Genomic DNA, 18,502 nt, shown 5'->3' on the forward strand with positions numbered 1-18,502 from the left:
TATATTTGCTTTATCCACTCATTGATTGATGGGCATTTGAGCTGGTTTCATATTTCTGCAATTGTGAATTGTGCTGCTATAAACATGTGTGTGCAAGTGTCTTTTTTGTACAATGACTTATTTTCCTCTGGGTAGATACCCAGTAGTGGTATTGCTGGATCAAATGGTAGATCTACTTTTAGTTCTTTAAGGAATCTCCACGCTGTTTTCCATAGTGGCTGTACTAGCTTCCATTCCCATCAGCAGTGTAGAAGTGTTCCCTGTTCACCACGTCCACGCCAGCATCTGCTGGTTTTGATGATGGCCACTCTTGCAGGAGTAAGGTGGTGCTGCCCTGTGGCTTTGATTTGCATTTCCCTGATCATTCTCGATGCTGAGCATTGTTTCATACATTCACTGGCCATCTGTGGATCTTCTTTTGAGAATTGCCCATTCATGTCCTTAGCCCACTTTTTCATGGGATTGTTTGTTTTTTTTCTTGATGACTTGTGTTCCTTGTAGATTCTGAATATTAGTCCTTTGTCAGATGTATAGGTTGTGAAGATTTTCTCCCACTCTGTGGGCTGTTTACTCTGCTGATTATTTCTTTTGCTGTGCAGAAGCTTTTTAGTTTATGTCACATCTGTTTATCTTTGTCTTTGTTGCATTTGCTTTTGGGTTCTTGGTCGTGAAGTCTTTGCCTAAGCCAATGTCTAGAAGGTATCTTCCAATGTTACTTTCTAGAATTTTTATGGCTTCAGGTCTTAGATTTAAGTCTTCGATCCATCTTAAGTTGATTTTTGTATAAAGTGAGAGATGAGGCTTCTACATGTGGCTTGCCAATTATCCCAGCAACATTTGTTGAATAGGGTGTCCTCTACCCACTTTTATGTTTTTGTTTGCTTTGTCGGGTATCAGTTGACTGTAAGTATTTGGCTTTATTTCTGGGTTCTCTATTCTGTTTCATTGGTCTATATGCCTGTTTTTATCCAGTACCATGCAATTTGTTCTTTTTGCTTAGTCTTGCTTTGGCTATGCGAGCTCTTTTTTGGTTCCATATGAATTTTAGGATTGTTTTTTCCAGTTCTGTGAAGAATAATGGTGGTATTTTGATGAGAACTGCACTGAATTTGTAGATTACTTTTGCAGCATGGTCATCTTCATAATATTGATTCTACCCATCCATGAGCATGGGATGTGTTTCTATTTGTTTGTGTCATCTATGATTTCTTTCAGCAGTGTTTTGTAGTTTTCCTTGTAGAGGTCTCTCACCTCCTTGGTTAAGTATATTCCTAAGTATTACTTTTTTTTTTTTTTGCAGCTTTTATAAAAGAGGTTGAGTTTGTGATTTGATTCTCAGCTTGGTCACTGTTTGTGTATAGCAGGGCTACTGATTTGTGTACATTAATTTTGTATCCTGAAACTTTGCTGAATTCATTTACTAGTTCTAGGAGCTTTTCGGATGAGTCTTCAGGGTTTTCTAGTCATACGATCATGTCATCAGCAAACAGTGACAGTTTGACTTCCTCTTTACCAATCTGGATGTGCTTTATTTCCTTCTCTTGTCTGATTGCTGTGGTTAGGACTTCCAGCCAAGGAAACCTCCACTTTATTATAGAAAACTAATATTATGATATTAATAGTAACTTTTTTAATATTCTTTGAACTACTTACATCATTTTAAGTGGGAAAATAATTAAACTACACTTTATTCAGTCTTAGCACTTATACAAAGATCTTTCCTGATATATCTATAAATTTCATTTTATAAAAAGTAGATTCAGATATTGAGTTCCTTTTTTCCTTTAATGCACTAAACTCAATTTTAAGACAAAAACAGGACATGTAGTTACAACCTAGCATGTCAAACATCCTTAAAATGATTCAAAGTGTATATTAAATGAAATTATGCAAATACAAGTAACACAGATACTTTCAAATGTCCAAGAATTCATTTAATTTTGTTTCAGCTTATTAGCATCCATAAATTATCTTTAAAATTGTTATGATTTTTTTTTATCCAGAAAGCTAACGTTTAAGAATGTAATTTGAAAGAGAAATGATTACTGATTAAAGAATGCAAGGAAACTTGCCAATCTGGTTTTCTTCTTGCACCTAGAAACATGCAGCAGTAACCTGACATGTCTGTGAAGACGGCAGTGTGCCCGTGCCGCCGGTAACACACCCATCTGCCTCTCTCCAAAGGACCGGGAAACAAACGCCTCGTCTGAGACTGAAATGAAGCCTGAGAAGCAGTCATTTTTCTTTATATTGTTTGGAATTAAAAACATATTAAATTGATCCATTATGAAAATTCTGCTCTCTATACTGTGTGTTTCAGACCATGTCTGTGTCTTAAGGCTATGAAACAATTTTTGTAATTGTAATAACAAACAAATTATTGACTTTAACTTAAGAAAACTGTTGCCTGAATGACTGAATATTCAACCAAAACAGATCCTTCCCTCAATTGTATCATACACAAGCTGTTCATTTCCACAGGTTAATGAACCTTATGTGGTACTGTTATATTTGGTTTGCTTTCTATTTCTGATTTTACATCTTTATTTTGTAGGGGTAGGAGAGTGCCCATGGTGCAGTTTTAGTAATTACATAATTCTATGTAACATGCTAGTGTGAGTTATCGACAGTACTGTACTGAAAAAAAAGTTATATTTCACATCAGCACCAACAGTAATATCAAGAGAAATCTGGTCATACAACTTAGAAGTCATAAGTGTGAATTGTAGCCGAGCTGCTACTTTTTTTTTTTTTTTTTTTTTTGAGACAGGGTCTTGTACCGTCACCCAGGCTGGAGTGTAGTGGCACGATCTCAGCTCACTACAACCTCAACCTCCAGTTGAAGATCAAATGACCCTCCCACCTCAGCCTCCCAGGTAGTTTGTACCACAGGTGTGCCCTACCATGCCCACCTAATTTTTTTTTTTTTTAGTAGAGACAGGGTTTCACCATGTTGCCCATGCTGGTCTCAAATTCCTGGCCTCAACTGATCTGCCTGCCTCGACTTCCCAAAGTGCTGAGATTACAGGCGAACCACGCCCGGCCAGCTTCTTCAATCCGTTCATTAACTTTGAGGTTACTTAATTTAGAAAATTAATTTTTAAAAGCCAAAAATAGTATATCTGATACCAGAACAGCAAGTCACACCTTAAGTAAATCATTATTTATTATTTACTATGTGCAAAATATAGGGAAAGAGACAGAAGACAAATGTATCTATGACTTCCCACTTCTGATTATAATCTCTTTAAAGACTGTGTTTATTTCTAATCCCCAACCAATGACAGATGCAACAGGCAATCACCTTAAACAGGGATTATTTTGTTTACTGAATAACAGATTTAGAAAGGAAGGTAGTGCATCCTTCAGTGATTTTTTTCCCTTGGCTTCACAGTAATGGGAGTTTGGTACAGCGGAAGTTGAGGAGATGGAAGTCCATGTAAAGAATGTTGTGTCAGCCCCTGTATTTATCCAGTATTTTCTGTGGAAAGATAAAAGTTCTCTCACAGTGAATTCTGTCTGTTCTATGGGCACAGGAGTCTGGTACAGCAGATGTGCAAAAAATTCTGCTCATCAAGCAAAATTTATCACTAGAGGAGAATTTGAGATATTCTGACGATAATTTCTCTTAAATCAATTGAAGCCAAATACTATTCCATACTCATCTAAAAGGCTATTTTTTGGGCTAATGATTTAAGTGGCTCTAATATGTCCTGCACTGATTCAATGATGAATTCATGTGTTCAGTTAATCAGCATTTATCAAATGCCTAATGTTTTTGTCTTATCACATTATGAGCTTTGGCTAATGTATACAAAGTGAACAAATATGAGATTTTAACCCTCAAGAAAGGAAACCATTTTTAAAAATGAGAGAATAGGCACTTCCATGTGTTGCTGTCTTGCTTTCTCAACACAATGCACACACATGCCTGGGCAGAGCAGTTAAAACTTCCTGAGAAGGCACAGAGCCGGGTACTGGGCTGGAGCCCATGTGCAGTGAGGAAGGAGAACAGTCAGGGAGTCTGGGGTGAGATGCTGAGGGATGTAAAGAGGGTCACCAGCTGGTAAGGCAAGGGATTGCTCAAATCAGTAAATATAGTCAGTGTAATAATAAACCGGTTTCTTACTGTCAGGAAAGGAGTTACAATGTGGGAACAAAAAAATAGAAGAAACCCCTGGATTCATCATCCATCCACCCATCCACTTATATACTTGTCTACCCACCTACCCACTCACTCACCCACTCACCCACCCACCCATCCATCCGATTCACCCACTCACCCACCCACCCATCCATCCGATTCACCCACTCACCCACCCACCCATACGTATTCACCCACCTGCCCACCCATCCATTCCGTCATCAGTCCCTCTACTCACCCATGCATTAACACACACACACGGCCTGTTCACTGCAAGGACTTGGAAACAGCATATCGCAGTACACATGAGCAAGCCCAGCTCCCAGAACCTGACTTCTAAACAGCACTTTTTCCTAAAAGGAACCCAGAGCCAAGCCCAGGGCTGGAGCAAAGAAAGTACAAGATGAGTCTGGAACATCTGTCTGTGGAAGTAGGAATAAAAAAATACTAAAAAATGATGGGTTCATGATAATATGACAGAGAAGCCAGCTTAAAGGGCTTGCAAACGCCAGAAAGGGGACAATGTAAAGGTCAATCAAGGATAGTAACAGGTTATAACCCACTGAAAAAAGAGAAAACCACAAGTCACAATATGACAATGCAAGAAGTGCCTACTATACGGTGCCTGACACAGAGCGGGCGTCCGGTCAGTGCCTGGTATACAGGGCCCGACGCAGAGCGGGCGTCCGGTCAGTGCCTGGTATACAGGGCCCGACGCAGAGCGGGCGTCCGGTCAGTGCCTGGTATACAGGGCCCGATGCAGAGCGGGCGTCCGGTCAGTGTCTGGTATACAGGGCCCGATGCAGAGCGGGGGTCCGGTCAGTGCCTGGTATACAGGGCCCGACGCAGAGCGGGTGTTCAATGTGCACTCCTTTCATAGCCTTCTACAGTCTCTGCACTACCAGAGCATCTATCCTGTAGAGCACTGCACAGTCTCCATTTTTATTAAAGATAGGTCCACCTCCCCCACACAAACGGTGCATTATTTTCATGTGAGTCCTCTTTAAATCCTCTTCTGGCTTCTTGTGTAGGCTGTCCCCCATCTACTGTGGGTGAGCAGCATGGGACAGAAGAAGGGGTAAGGCCCAGCTCCTGCCTCCAGGGCAGGTGAAGTCTCGTGGAAGAGGAGGCACGTAAGCAAACCGTTATCATGGCTTGACTCGTGTTCACCATTGTTCACTAAGCATGGACCCTGTGCAGGGCACAGAATACCGAGGTAAACAGAGTCCTCAAAGTCAAGAAGCCAACATTTCGTGGAAGAGGCAACATCTACCTGCACATTTTGTTACATCTCTCCTAAGAGCTGAGACAGAAAGGCAGGATGCATTGTGGTGGCCACGGATGGGGGACAAGTCTTTGTGGCCAAGCCCCAAGAGTGCAGAAGACAGCAGTCTGAGAAAAACGCATGAAGAGTAAAGCAACCGTGGAACACAATGAAGATGCTGGGGCTCGCCACAGAGCAATGGAAATCTTTTGAACAGTTTTAGCCAAAGAATGAACCATATCAAACCTACATTTCATAAACATGACTCAGGCTGTGACGTGCAAAACACGATGGAGGGAGAAGGGGGAGAGGGCGGCAGAGCGGCCGCCGTCGCTATCTGGGTGAGAAATGACAGGAGCTTGAACTCTGCACTATGGACTCTGAATGAGGCTGACAGAAAGGAGGGAAGCTGAAGGGCTTGAGAAGCCCTTGCAGAATTCATGCTGCCATAGGAGGAGGCAGTGAGGACAATGGAGAGGCGGAGGACAGAAAGATGCCCTAGGAATAAAGAGTCACTCAGACACTGAAGACAGTGGCCGCCCTACGACTGTGGGACCGAACGGTCACTCAGACACTGAAGGCAGAGAATTTAGCTGTACTGCTTAGAAATGATGAGATACTGTCAAATATAGTTCTTATTTAATATGCAACAAATAATCAGAACTTTATGTAAAGCTAAGTCTTTCCTGTGACACAAATCAATTACTTCAAATAATAAAAATGCTTGTGTTTTTTATTTGGAGCACCTGTTTTCTAATTAAATTCATATTTAAAGGGAATTTAGGGACAATATCTAAGTTTTCTAGTTTACATATCTGCTATACATTCTGATAGAGCTCATGCCCCAGATGCTATCAGTAGGACTGTTTTTTCAACACTTAGCATTTTGTTTCTTTACTGCTTTCCTGAAATTATAACTTTATGTTCACACTACAGATGAAGAACTACAACTTCTAATTGTGAGCAGCTGTCATATCTAAGTGTGCCGGCTACGCAAGTGAAGGCTGTGCTAATGTACCCCGAAGAGCCACCCTGGGTCTAGTCTAGAAGCTATGGAATTAGGTCATGGTGGGTTTGTTTTCTAGTTAATCTTTTCCTGATGAGGAACTGAAACACTATGATTCGTGAATATTAACAACAGTTATCAAAAAAAAAAAAAAAGCATTCCAAGAGTCTTTTTATCTCTGTTGATTTACTGCAATACTACTAATATATTCTACAACATGTAGCTCTTTGGTGAAGCACATGGCCACATTTTAAAATAAGTATTTAAACTCTAAAATATTTTATTACAAGAAGGCAACTGTTAGAAAAATTAAGGGATTCTATGATTGTATGCAACAAGATAAAATTATTTTATTGTACTCCTTTAATATAAATCAATATAACTTTTAAAATATTAATAAATTATCCTTTTTAAAACAAGAAAGCTAGTCTCCAAAACTGCTTTGATATTTCAAGTTGCAAAGTACACCACAGCTGGCTCTATTTTGTTCTATGATCTCAAAATGTCTCGACAAGTATTCAGACAACAAGCACCAGCTCTAATTCACATAATGGCTCATGTCACCTATCTCTCTGCCAGTGAGACATCTGAAAGCATCTTTTTATCAGAAACACAAGTCAATATACCCAAGGGATTACAATAACTGCTTGAAGCAATTTGTATTATCATTTCATCCTTGATGTTCTTGCTCTGAGTAACTGATTATTATGAATGGCATGAAAATGGCAACCTGTCACAATTGATTTTCCTTAACCTCCACAAGAATTTTTCTCCCTTAAATGTAATCAAGTCTCATATCATTAAATATGTCTGAGACTAGCTTTTATAAACGAGTCCATTACTCAAGTTGTAGTCCTTGTAATTTGAACTTTCACCAAATACTACTATAACAGTAATTGCTTAGTAATAAAAATTTTTGTTTAGTCTTAAAATTTTCAAACTTTGAGTAGACTCCATCTTCTTTTAAATCTCTGTCATAAGCACTGGATGCGGGAAAATATTCTAATCCTCACCTTTAAGAATTCCTTTTAATCTCTGAATTTTCCTCTGTCTATCAAAACGGACAGATTTATTCTTACCTTCAAGTCTGGATAAAACATGCTGCATTTTTCAAAAGTCCAGGGAGGGGAACCAGGAAGTTGTGTCCTCAGGTCCCATTCCAGGGGATGGGATCAATACAGGCAGCTGTGCTGCTGACCTTGCCTACATGGGGCCACCCTCTACACACCACTTCACCCAGATTGTGGTGACAACCAGGCATCACAGAAATAAGAAAGGGAGTTCAGGCAGCAGCCAAAGTGTCTTTTTTTTTTTTTTTTTTTTTTGAGATGGAGTCTTACTCTGTCACCCAGGCTAGAGTGCAGTGGTGTGGTCTCAGCTCACTGCAACCTCCACTTACTGGGTTCAAGCAACTCTCTTGCCTCAGTCTGCCAAGTAACTGGGATTACAGGCGCCTGCCACCACGCCCAGCTAATTCTTTGTATTTTTAGTAGAGATGGGGTTTCACCATGTTGGGCAGGCTGGTGGTCTCTGCCTGCCTAAAAAAATAAAAGATAAAGACTAAGAGATAAATACAAATTATTTTTTGGAAGAAGTGCATATTTAGGATAAAGCAGCACAGTACCCGTAACTACAGGACAGGCAAGCGGGAAACATCTGTTGAACTCAGGGTTTAGGGATTTGAGTGATGTTTTTCTCCTTAGCTTTCTGTACATTTAAAATTTTTCATAATACGTTTTTCTTTTCTTTTCTTTTCTTTTTTTTAAAGCAGCTTTTTTAAAGAACAGAATGACCAAAATAAAGGCCAAAAAAAAAAAAAAAAAGGCCAAAGAAATTTGGGGATGTTAGATAAGAATGACAAGTTAAAGAAAAGTAAAAAAAAACCACCTTTATATAAAACTGGTTAAATACCTAACATCCATCAACTTAACTGGGAGGATAGGTGGAGTTTTGTTTCTTTGTTCTGAGACAGGGTCTGGCTCTGTAACCCAGGCTGCAGTGCAGTGGTATTAGCTCACTGCAACCTCCACCTTCTGTGCTAAGGTGATCCTCCCACCTCAGTCTCCTGGGTAGCTGGGATTACAGGCACATGCCACCACACCTGGCTAATTTTTGTATTTTTTGTAGAGAGGGGGTTTTGCCATGTTGCCCAGGCTGGCCTCGAACTCCTGGGCTCAAGTGATCCACCTGCCTTGGGCTCCAAAGTGCTGGGATTACAGGCACGAGCCACTGCGCCCAGCCTGACAGTTTTGAAAGTATAACACACACTATTCCTCCAGGAATCTGCAGCTGAGATGGGGCAAGTCCTCCTTATCAGCTGAATCTGTGGAAGCAGATGGCTGCGGGAGGCTGGCGCTCTTCCAGACGGAGCTGAGAACGCTCCTTCATGTCCTGCAGGAGGACATGAAGCCTCTGCTGGGGCTGGGATGACTCGAGGGTAGAGTCGAGTCGGTGGTAGAGGTGGTGAGGGCCCATCAGAGGCTTAAGACCAACAGGGAGCGCCAGGGCTCTCTGTGTTGCTGCCTCTGCACATGCACTGGGACTTGCACATGGTAACAACAGGTACCAAGGACTCAAGGCCTGGTCTCAGCCACGCAGTCTTACGGGCTTTGCACCCTCTGCTAGAGTCAGGGAACAGCAACACACTGGAAAATGTCTACGCACTTAACCATTTTATGTAGCAGGGATTATGTGGATGATTTTTAAGGCAATTATATCCCAGGAACTTCCTAGTCTAGGCCACACCTACAGTGGAAGGCAACAGGAGAAGATGCTGCAGGTGCTGAGGCAAAAGCACCACAAGAGGCCCAAAGGCCAAAGAGAGTGAGTCAGAGGCAGCAGGGCCCAGCAAGAGGGCATGACATCCCAGAGCTCCCACTGAGAAGAGAAGAGAAGAGAAGAGAAGAGAAGAGAAGAGAAGAGAAGAGAAGAGAAGAGAAGAAAAGGGCACTCTCTTCTTTCTTACTGCTCTATCATGGAATAAAGATTAAATAATAAATGTGGGATTCATTAAATTGAATTTATATAAAAGATCTACAAGCAACAGTATAAGACTTGTCTCCCTAGAAGATCAATTACTGGATAAACCTAGAAAATGTGAAATAATGCTCAATTTGCCTTGACATACAATCTACAATAGTGGCTAGATTTTTTTTTAATTAATTAATTTATTTTTTTAATGAGACAGGGTCTCATTCTGTTGCCCAGGCTGGAGTGCAGTGGTGCAATCATGGCTCAGTGCAGCCTCAAACTCCTGGGTTCAGGCGATCCACCCACCTCAGCCTCCAGAGTAGCTGGTACTACAGGCACATGCTACCACACCCAGGTAATCTTTGCATTTTTTGGTAGAGACAAGTTTCGCCATGTTGCCCAGGCTGGTCTCGAACTCCTGGGCTCAAGCAATCTGGCTGCCTCAGCCTCCCTAAATGTTAGGACTACAGACGTGAACCACTGCACCTGGCAGAAAATATCTGTAAGAAGGAAACGAAGCTCTCCAAAGTATTATACAAAAGCTTATAATTTTAGATAATCCAGTGTCTGTAACAGCCTCCGAACCTCAACAACTCATTTTCATCACTGTACTCCAAATCTTACCACCAACAACTACTCTGCTTCCAAAACTTCTTGTCCATAAGGAGCCCTCTCACCTGCCATCCACCATCACGACCAGCTGTCCCTGCCTTCTCTGCTGACACATCCACCTGCAAACCTCTGGACCAGCCCAGCAGCCCATCTCTGCTTCTGCACTGGGGCTCCTGAACATCAGACCCAGAACAGCCATACCCTGGTTACTGGCACCATTTTAAATTACAGATTCCCAACAACAGCTGGGTCCTGCACATTGCCAACAAGGTATGAGCCTAAATGGTTAGGCTCCTGTCCTTCCTGATCCCTTCAAGAACTGTCTCAAAGTCTTACCATGTTGCATCAATTTCACTACCTAAAATGTTGTTAAGATTAACTTCTTTCTTGTATCAGACTTTACTGAAGCATTTTTTAACCTTAGGAACGTAAAGCAATTTTGTGAATTGTCAGGGTCCTGCTACACACACTGTAATGAAGATAGGAAAAGAGAGAAAAAAGGAGGGAAGAAGAGGGAGGAGAAAGAAAGAGAAGAGGGGAGGGAGACAGAAAGAGTGACACATTGATTGACTGTAAATATTTTCTACAAAGGAAAGAAGTAATGTCATAGTTCCTGTGGTGGCCATATAATACTATATGATTTTCTTTTCAGTAATCTTACCCTCTTATGTTTAAATTACTACTGGATGCCCACTAAACTTATTCTTCCATAGAATTAATATTTTTATTTATAAGACCCTCTATTCTTTGACTAAAAACGTTAATAGTTTTGTGATAAGGATTTTTCTCACCAGGAAAAAAAAAAAACAAAATCAACACAATCTTTTCCCTTACAGTATAATCAGTCCACTTCTCATCACCACAGGTGCCAACATGGTTTGGGCTGCCTGCTCAATATGCTCAGAATTTCCTCTCCCTCGCCCTGGACCTGGCTCCCTCAACAGAGCACTCTCTCCTTCCCCTGAACTCTTGGAAGAGTTCTCCAGCTGTGACTGCACCTGAGTTCCACCCTAATAAACATACTGTCCGTTTTAATTTTACCAAGATTTCCTCGTTGCTAAAATTACTAACCTCTTTTTCACTTTTCACTCCAAATGACCTTCTCTGTCCCCAGCACACTGTTGACTACTAGCCACTCCCTAAAATGCTTTCCTCATTCATTATTCTTTTCCTGGTTTCTCTTCCTCTGCTTATCCCTTAAATATTGGTATTCTTCCGGGTTCTGTAAGGTTCCTCTTTTTTGTACATTGAGTAAAAGCCCTGGGAAATCTTGTTCGTGGCGTTGCTGCTCACAAAGTGTTTCCAATTCTCCCTCCTTCTGCACATGAGCTAGAAGTGCAATTCCCTGACTCCTTGAACTTGGCCAAGGCCATTTAATTGTTCTGGCCAATGAAATGTGACCCATACTGCTCGCTGGCAAAGCCTTAAGAATCAGTCAGTATGTAATTGGCCACATCAGTATTTTCTTATCCCAGTGGTCATGGAAATGTGTTTCCAAGATGGGCCCTGAGGGATCATGACCAGCAGGAGCTGCCAGCCTGCGCCGGACCCAGGACATGGGGAACACATGACAAGCAGCAGGAGCTGCCAGCCTGCGCCGGACCCGGAACACAAGGAACACAACGCTGGGGGAGCCACTGTGGAGTGTAAGGCACTTTATTATCACAGCAGGACTCAGCCCATCCTGACTGATAACCCCACTACTCATTCAAAAATATGTATTTCCAGCTCAATTCCTCTGCTGACAATGAACTCCAATGTATCAATGTCCCAATATGGCTTCTACTCAGAGAGCTGTCAGAATTGAGTGTTAGAAACATTTTTGCTACCTGAAGAAATCCACCAAAGCTCAGGTAAATGATGAGATGAGATTTCCCCTGTACATGTTTACCGTTTTGTTTGCACCAGCCTTCTCTGAAGCCCAAAAGTTTGCTTGTTTACTAAGCAAAAGAAAAACACCACAACGTCGTCTTCAGAAAATAATGTACCAGCAATAAATAATAAATAATAATTTCCACCTTCCCGTCTCTGTTCAGAGACCAATGTCACAATCCTTTTCCACTCAACATGTATCAACACCGAGGCTTTCCCTGGATAAATTACATGTTATCTTTCGCTCAGTGTAGCTTGCTCAAAACCTTGTCCTGAATTTTATTCTTGTAAAACTAGCATTTAACACTCAGAACTATTTAAGTCTATATTTCATTTCCCTGTGACGTTATGCCTTAATTGGATGTTTAAACACCAAGTCTAAGGAAAATCTCCTCAGGAGCTTCACTATCAGCAGTGCTTGTCTTGAGACGCGTCACGGTTCCACGCCTTGTGATCTCCCCGGCTCTACAATCGGGAACACTCTTCTTCCCGGGAGTTGTCGTGTGGATTCAAGACATAAAGCAGGTAAAGTTTTAGGAAAGTGCCCACCAGGTGGTCAATGCTCTCCAAGCCAGAGCTAGAACTGCTATCATGAATCCCTAACTGAGCATGTATTAAGCAACAGGAAGATACCAGTCACTGAAAGAACACTTTTACATCAGGTTGAAAAGCTAACATCGTCAGCAGCAAGAAGTAAATCCAATTCTGTAAAAGTCAAAAGACGTCCTTTCAATTATGATGTATATTCTGCCAACACTAAGCAAATTTAGAAGGCTATTTTTTAAGAAAGGAGAAGAGGAAGAGAGGAACAGGGAAAAGAAAAGAAGAGGGAGAGAAGGAATGCACACACAGTGGAAACTGGAAGAATTTCTAGGCCATGTGGTAGCTTGACAGTACAGAACCTAGTGGCTTGCATAAGCTCGTTACAAAACAACCATTTCTTGACTGGCAATCGGGGTTGGGTTGAAAAATGATGCCACTGAAAACCATTCATTTTATAGAAAAATAAAAATTTAGGTAACATTTACTGAGAATCTGTCAACGTGGCAAGTTCCTTCCTAAGAGCAACGTGTAGATGAGCATGACCTTGTTCCCAGCAACCCCGCGAGTCCAACCCCACTTCAGAGAGGGGAGGGTGAAGAGGCTGAGTGACACACGAGTGTGCACCAAGACCTGGACACAGACCCAGCAGCAAGGCTCCAGGGCTGCATTCCAAACCGTGCTTGCAAAACTAAGAGGCCGCTCCAACTCAGAACCAAGACCCTGAGTAAAGAGCTTGACGAGCCAAAAATAACAGGTGTATAAGATGAGAAGAAACAATAAAGTGGAGACTGAATTGAGGAAAAAATGACAGAAAATAAGTTGAACTGAAGAAAAAGGTGGGCTAAAAAAGGAGTCACAGTAAAAGGCAGTGTAGCTTTAAAGATTTTAAATTCATATTTAAAATTAAATTTACCCTCAAATATCATAAATGCAAAAGTAAAAAGATTTAGGAAAAAAAATCCTAGAACTGTACATACATTAGAATATTCTAGTTTTGTGGTTAGGTGCGGTGGCTCACGCCTGTAATCCCAGCACTTTGGCAGGCTGAGGCAGGCAGATTACTTGAGGTCAGGAGTTTGAGACCAGCCTAGCCACCATGGTGAAACCCCATCTCTACTAAAAATATGAAAATTAGCCAGGTGGGCTGGTGCTCATCTGTAACCCCAGCTACTCGCAAGGCTGAGGCAGGAGAATCGCTTGAACCCAGGAGTTGGAGGCCTGCAGTGAGCCAAGGTCACACCACTGCACTCCAGCCTGGGCGACAGAGTGAGACTCTATCTCCAAAAAAAAAAGATGTTCTAGTTTTGCTCACATGAAAGAAATAACATAGCACTTACCAGAAAACATGTATAAATACTTATGTGATTCTAACTCTATATATGATTACTTTAAAAATTTATTTTTAAATAATTTTAATACTATTGTAGAACTACTGACTTGAATATATTTGAAATGCAAATTAAACTGCAATGCAAGTCTAAAGAGAGAACTTTCCCCATTACCACAATTAGAATTTATACTCAGTAGTAACGCAGCATTTTTCTTTGACTTTAGCAAACATGTTACACACAGATATCTGGAGTTCTGTCAGGTACAGGAGATGCACACTGGATTTCCCGAGTGCACAGCTAAGGGCATTCTCAAGGCAAGCCCCAGTGAAAAAGCAAACAATCGACACAGAAGGCCTCACTCTATTTACTGCTGCAAATGGCCTGGGGCTTTATACGGTTGGTGGTATGTTACTAATTTTTGAAGAGTTAACCATTTTTAAAATAACATTCACCTGAGAAAATGGAATACATCTTGCCCAAACTTTTTGAGACAGAGTCTCACTCTGTTGCCCAGGCTGAAGTGCAATGGTGCGATCTTGGCTCACTGCAACCGCCACCTCCAGAGTCTGAGCCATCCTCCCGCTTCAGCCTCCTGAGCAGTGGGGACTACAGGTGCCCATCACCATGCTGGGCTAATTTTTGTATTTCTGGTAGAGACACGGTTTCACCATGTTGGCCAGGCTGGTCTCAAACTTCTGGCCTCAAGTGATTCACCTGTCCCAGCCTCCCAAAGTGCTGTGATTAGAGGCGTGAGCCACTGCACTTGGCCTATCTTTTCAAAGAATTATTTGATTTCCACTGTGTTGTAATAAGACTTCCAGCAAAAGACAGCAAAAGATAACCTTCACTATTAATTATCCACAGAGTGAGGCATAAATCCATGTGAGGATTTTTTGTTTCATCTAAATGCACACAAATTACATTTTAAATAAAAATGAGTAAAATCAATACTTAGGAAGAGCTTCTCATTAACTGTACATTAGCACATACTGTGAATTCATCTCATATACGGTATCACGATGATAGCAACTACTGAGGAGTCAGACTTTTTGTTAATGATTTTACACACATGTTGGATGCATAAATAACAATTTCAGAAATATAATCAATTCAGGATATAATCAAGCAGTCTTTAAAACTAATCTTTGGCTTTCAATATGCTTCTTCTGACGTGCAAATAAATAAAACTGGCTTAATACTATAACATCAAATTAAATACTATAAAAACATTAATACAGATTCCTTTATTTTAAAATGAACTATCAACATACAAGAGTGCAAACTGTAAAATAAATAGACTGAAGATAAGAAATTAGCCACAATTAACTGTCAAATTACGGGCAAATTATGTATCTAACCATGAAAATTTAAGACACATATAAAACTGATTAGCCAAGCAACGATACTTTTGGAAATTCACCAGTATGAGAATGTTGTTATATAAACACAGAGAATTCATATGGTAAATCACCAACATTTTCGAAAGTCTACTTTAAGCCAAAAGAACGAGCTTTCAGAACTATGCAGACTTTCTTGCTGAAAGGAAAAACAAGTTCGTTAAAGCAGTTGCTCCTCAATCTAGCCTACCTTATTTTTTGGATTGGATGTGTTCATTACACTTCGAGTCTCTTTTCCAGTATAAATGACAACACCTATTACAGTACCTGCAAAAACATGAAAGTGGTCCTTATAGAAATACTTTACAGATGAGTAAAAGATAACACTTTCTAATTCATTGTTTTGATGGAAAGCATTATCACACTATTTTATATAAATTTATCCAACAGTGTATTTAATTTGGCTAATTCAAGAAAATCTAATCTCAGCTTTAAAAATGGCCTTAGAAAATGTCAAACGATTTGTTAAGCAATACAAATGTACCTACATATAACATCAGGAAATGTACTAACATTCTTTTCACTGACAATAGAGACAATGACAATGGCCTTTCACTACTGTCTACTGAAACGGTGGTTCTATCACTGAAGGTCAATGAAGAGGCTATATTCTTAACTGATCAAACTTGCCCTTTGACCTTCAAATAAAGATGGTACCAGTTGAACCAGTTTCTTTTAATGTATTTCCACTGTAAAGATCAAAGTATTACTAAATATCAGTGACAGTCTTTGCTAATATTTCAAAATGTATACAATTAAAATAGAAATATTATAAAAAACAGTATTTGACTTTGCATTTATAGAAGCTATTACTCTTTTTTATACATGTCAAAAAGATAACAATAATTTTTAAATTCAAGAGAAAAGAATTTAAAAAAACCCTTGGTATGACCAATAGATTGCAAAGGCTAAAGGGCACTTAGCTCTAGAATGTCAGTATTAAAAATCATGGAAGTCTCTTTCTGCAACTACAGCTATATATTATTTATGTTCCTAATTTTCATCCTTAATTTTTTGTAAATTTTGAAGGTGAGAAACACAGTTAAGGTAAGAAAGTACATACACATAATGTGCAATTACCATTACAGAATTAACTATAATAATTACACAAAAACTCTTTGATGTCACATTAATTTAACATGTAAAATGTAGAGTGTCATACAACAGGCTCTTTGAAGTAAAGATGATTGATACGAACTCTCGGCTTTTTGTGAACCTTGATATTTAACATATTGTACATATTACATAGCTTACACCTTCCTCTCTAGAAAATCTAGGAACGGGGAAGATATGAAGTATTCCCCAGCAGGGATATGTGCAGGGATTATATATATTTCTCTTTTAATTGAGTGCCACTGAGAAAGTGTGAGGCTTCAGTTTGTAAAGTTCATGAAAGGCAAGGCCAGCTCACACCTGGAATACATGCTCCCCGATGCACAAATGCCATCTTTATTATTATCATCCACACAAACTTCTGAGATTAGATGACTATACTTACTCTGCAGGGAAATATTAAATACATAATAACACAATACTATAAAAAGCTTTCAAAAAGAGATCATAGAATTACTTTACATCAGTGAAGCTAAATATTAAATATTACCTGATCAGTATTTTCTGTTTTGCCAATCTAGTTTAACTAAATCAAACTATAAACATCCCACTAATGTTAAATTATCACAATGATGTAACAAGGCAAACTGCAAAATCAACTTATTTTTTAACATTAACAGAATGAGCAATGCTCAGAGAAGTCTTTGCAAGAATTAATCAAGCTAGAAACCCCTGACCTGAAAGCAGGTTGATGAACCAAGTGGACTCTAGAGTAGCCTTACAATGTACAGCGCCGAAATTCAATGTGATAAAGGACAAGGCATACGTTATACATTTTTAACAGAGGTCCTGGTACAATATTTGTATAATCTGTTAAAGTTTACTAAAGGCTCTCATAAGTATTCTCTCACTTGATTCTCATGAAAAATGACTACTTACTAGAATTAGATTAAATGAATTTTTCTGACTGTCATGCTTAATATCTAACGTATAGTATCAGTGCAGAAATATCTGGAACATTTTCCATTCTCTTTGACAAAGGGTATGTACTTATGAAGTAGAATAGGCTAAAAGATTGAGTAAAACCTGTACACACGGCAAAAAGAAATAGAGGAAAGGGGTTAACTGTGGATTGTGAAAATGAGACACGAGAGGACAACAAAATATGACCAACTCATTTTGTGTCTCAGAAGAGAACGGGAGACTGAGTATGACAAATATAAAATGTCACAAAGATTTCTCAGTAAATGAAATACTTAAAACAGGAGAATTCCAAAACTTTAACCCATATTTTCAGTGTAAAATCAAGATCCACCTCCCTCACAACGGGCTCCAACCGGAGAAATTTCTACATCAGAAAGATCTGAGTTCAGGATCATGTTGGTGGATTAAAACCACAACCACAACAACAAACCAGTTCTTAACAGGACCCTAAAAATGGTGGTGGTCCAGTATTCATCATTAAATCAAAAATTTAACTCCGTTTATCCCAAGAAAACATTCAAAAAGATTTACGAGCACTTAATCTTCAAAGCCAGTGGATTACATTTGCCTGATCCGTAACTGGACACTTCAGACTGACTACAGGTAAAAATTAATATAAAATATTCAGATGCTTTGGGTCCAAAAAGGGAGGCATAAAATATGACCACATTTACTCCTACACTCCACAGACCCCGTGACTAGGGCCCTTGAGACTTAGCCTACTTCCAAGAGGCTACTATGTGGACAGTCTGTAAGTCATTCTACAGTCCAACTCTATTATGTCCAACTTCTGTTCAATCACAATTTCATGTGAGTAGGATAATTACTCCCTTAGTTATTATGTGCCTTCTTTGCTACATGCTATATAGAAAATTTCATGCAAAATTATACCACCTTCTAATTGACTACAGTTGTATTTTAAGCAAATAACTTCCATGATGCAAAGCAAGACAAAGAATGCTAACAAGGTCAAATTTTGTAGAAAAAGATACTCTCCTTTATTTAAACGTTTCTAGTTTATATCACAAAACATAATCCAGCACTTCAAAACAAGTAGTCCACTCAATATTTCAAATGACAGGCCTACTGCAACACTTTTAGTTGCTATTTTTAACCACTGATATATTATGTTTAATTTGCAGATAATCAACCAATCCTCACAAATTCAAATTAAGATGATTCACAGAAAACTACATAAAAACACAAAATATAAAACCTAGACCACTTTAACAAAACAACTAATGGCCTTAAACTAAAACATCAAAATGATGTGAAATGCTTACTAAAAGTCAACACGTATTTCATGTGTGTCTAATGAGAGACAGA

General features: G+C 39.6%; 1 protein-coding gene across 1 annotated transcript in view; it reads right to left on the bottom strand.

Moving 5' to 3' along the window:
• Nucleotides 1-18,502, bottom strand: part of ATP9B (ATPase, class II, type 9B) — a 305,353-nt gene that overhangs the window by 165,350 nt on the left and 121,501 nt on the right. Inside the window, exon 11 of the mRNA XM_011975874.1 lies at nucleotides 15,330-15,406. Coding sequence (XP_011831264.1) covers nucleotides 15,330-15,406 — 77 coding nt within the window. The remainder of the gene's footprint in view (nucleotides 1-15,329; nucleotides 15,407-18,502) is intronic.

The sequence above is a fragment of the Mandrillus leucophaeus genome, unplaced genomic scaffold, assembly GCF_000951045.1.
Source record: "Mandrillus leucophaeus isolate KB7577 unplaced genomic scaffold, Mleu.le_1.0 Scaffold16, whole genome shotgun sequence".
Lineage (NCBI taxonomy): Eukaryota > Metazoa > Chordata > Mammalia > Primates > Cercopithecidae > Mandrillus > Mandrillus leucophaeus.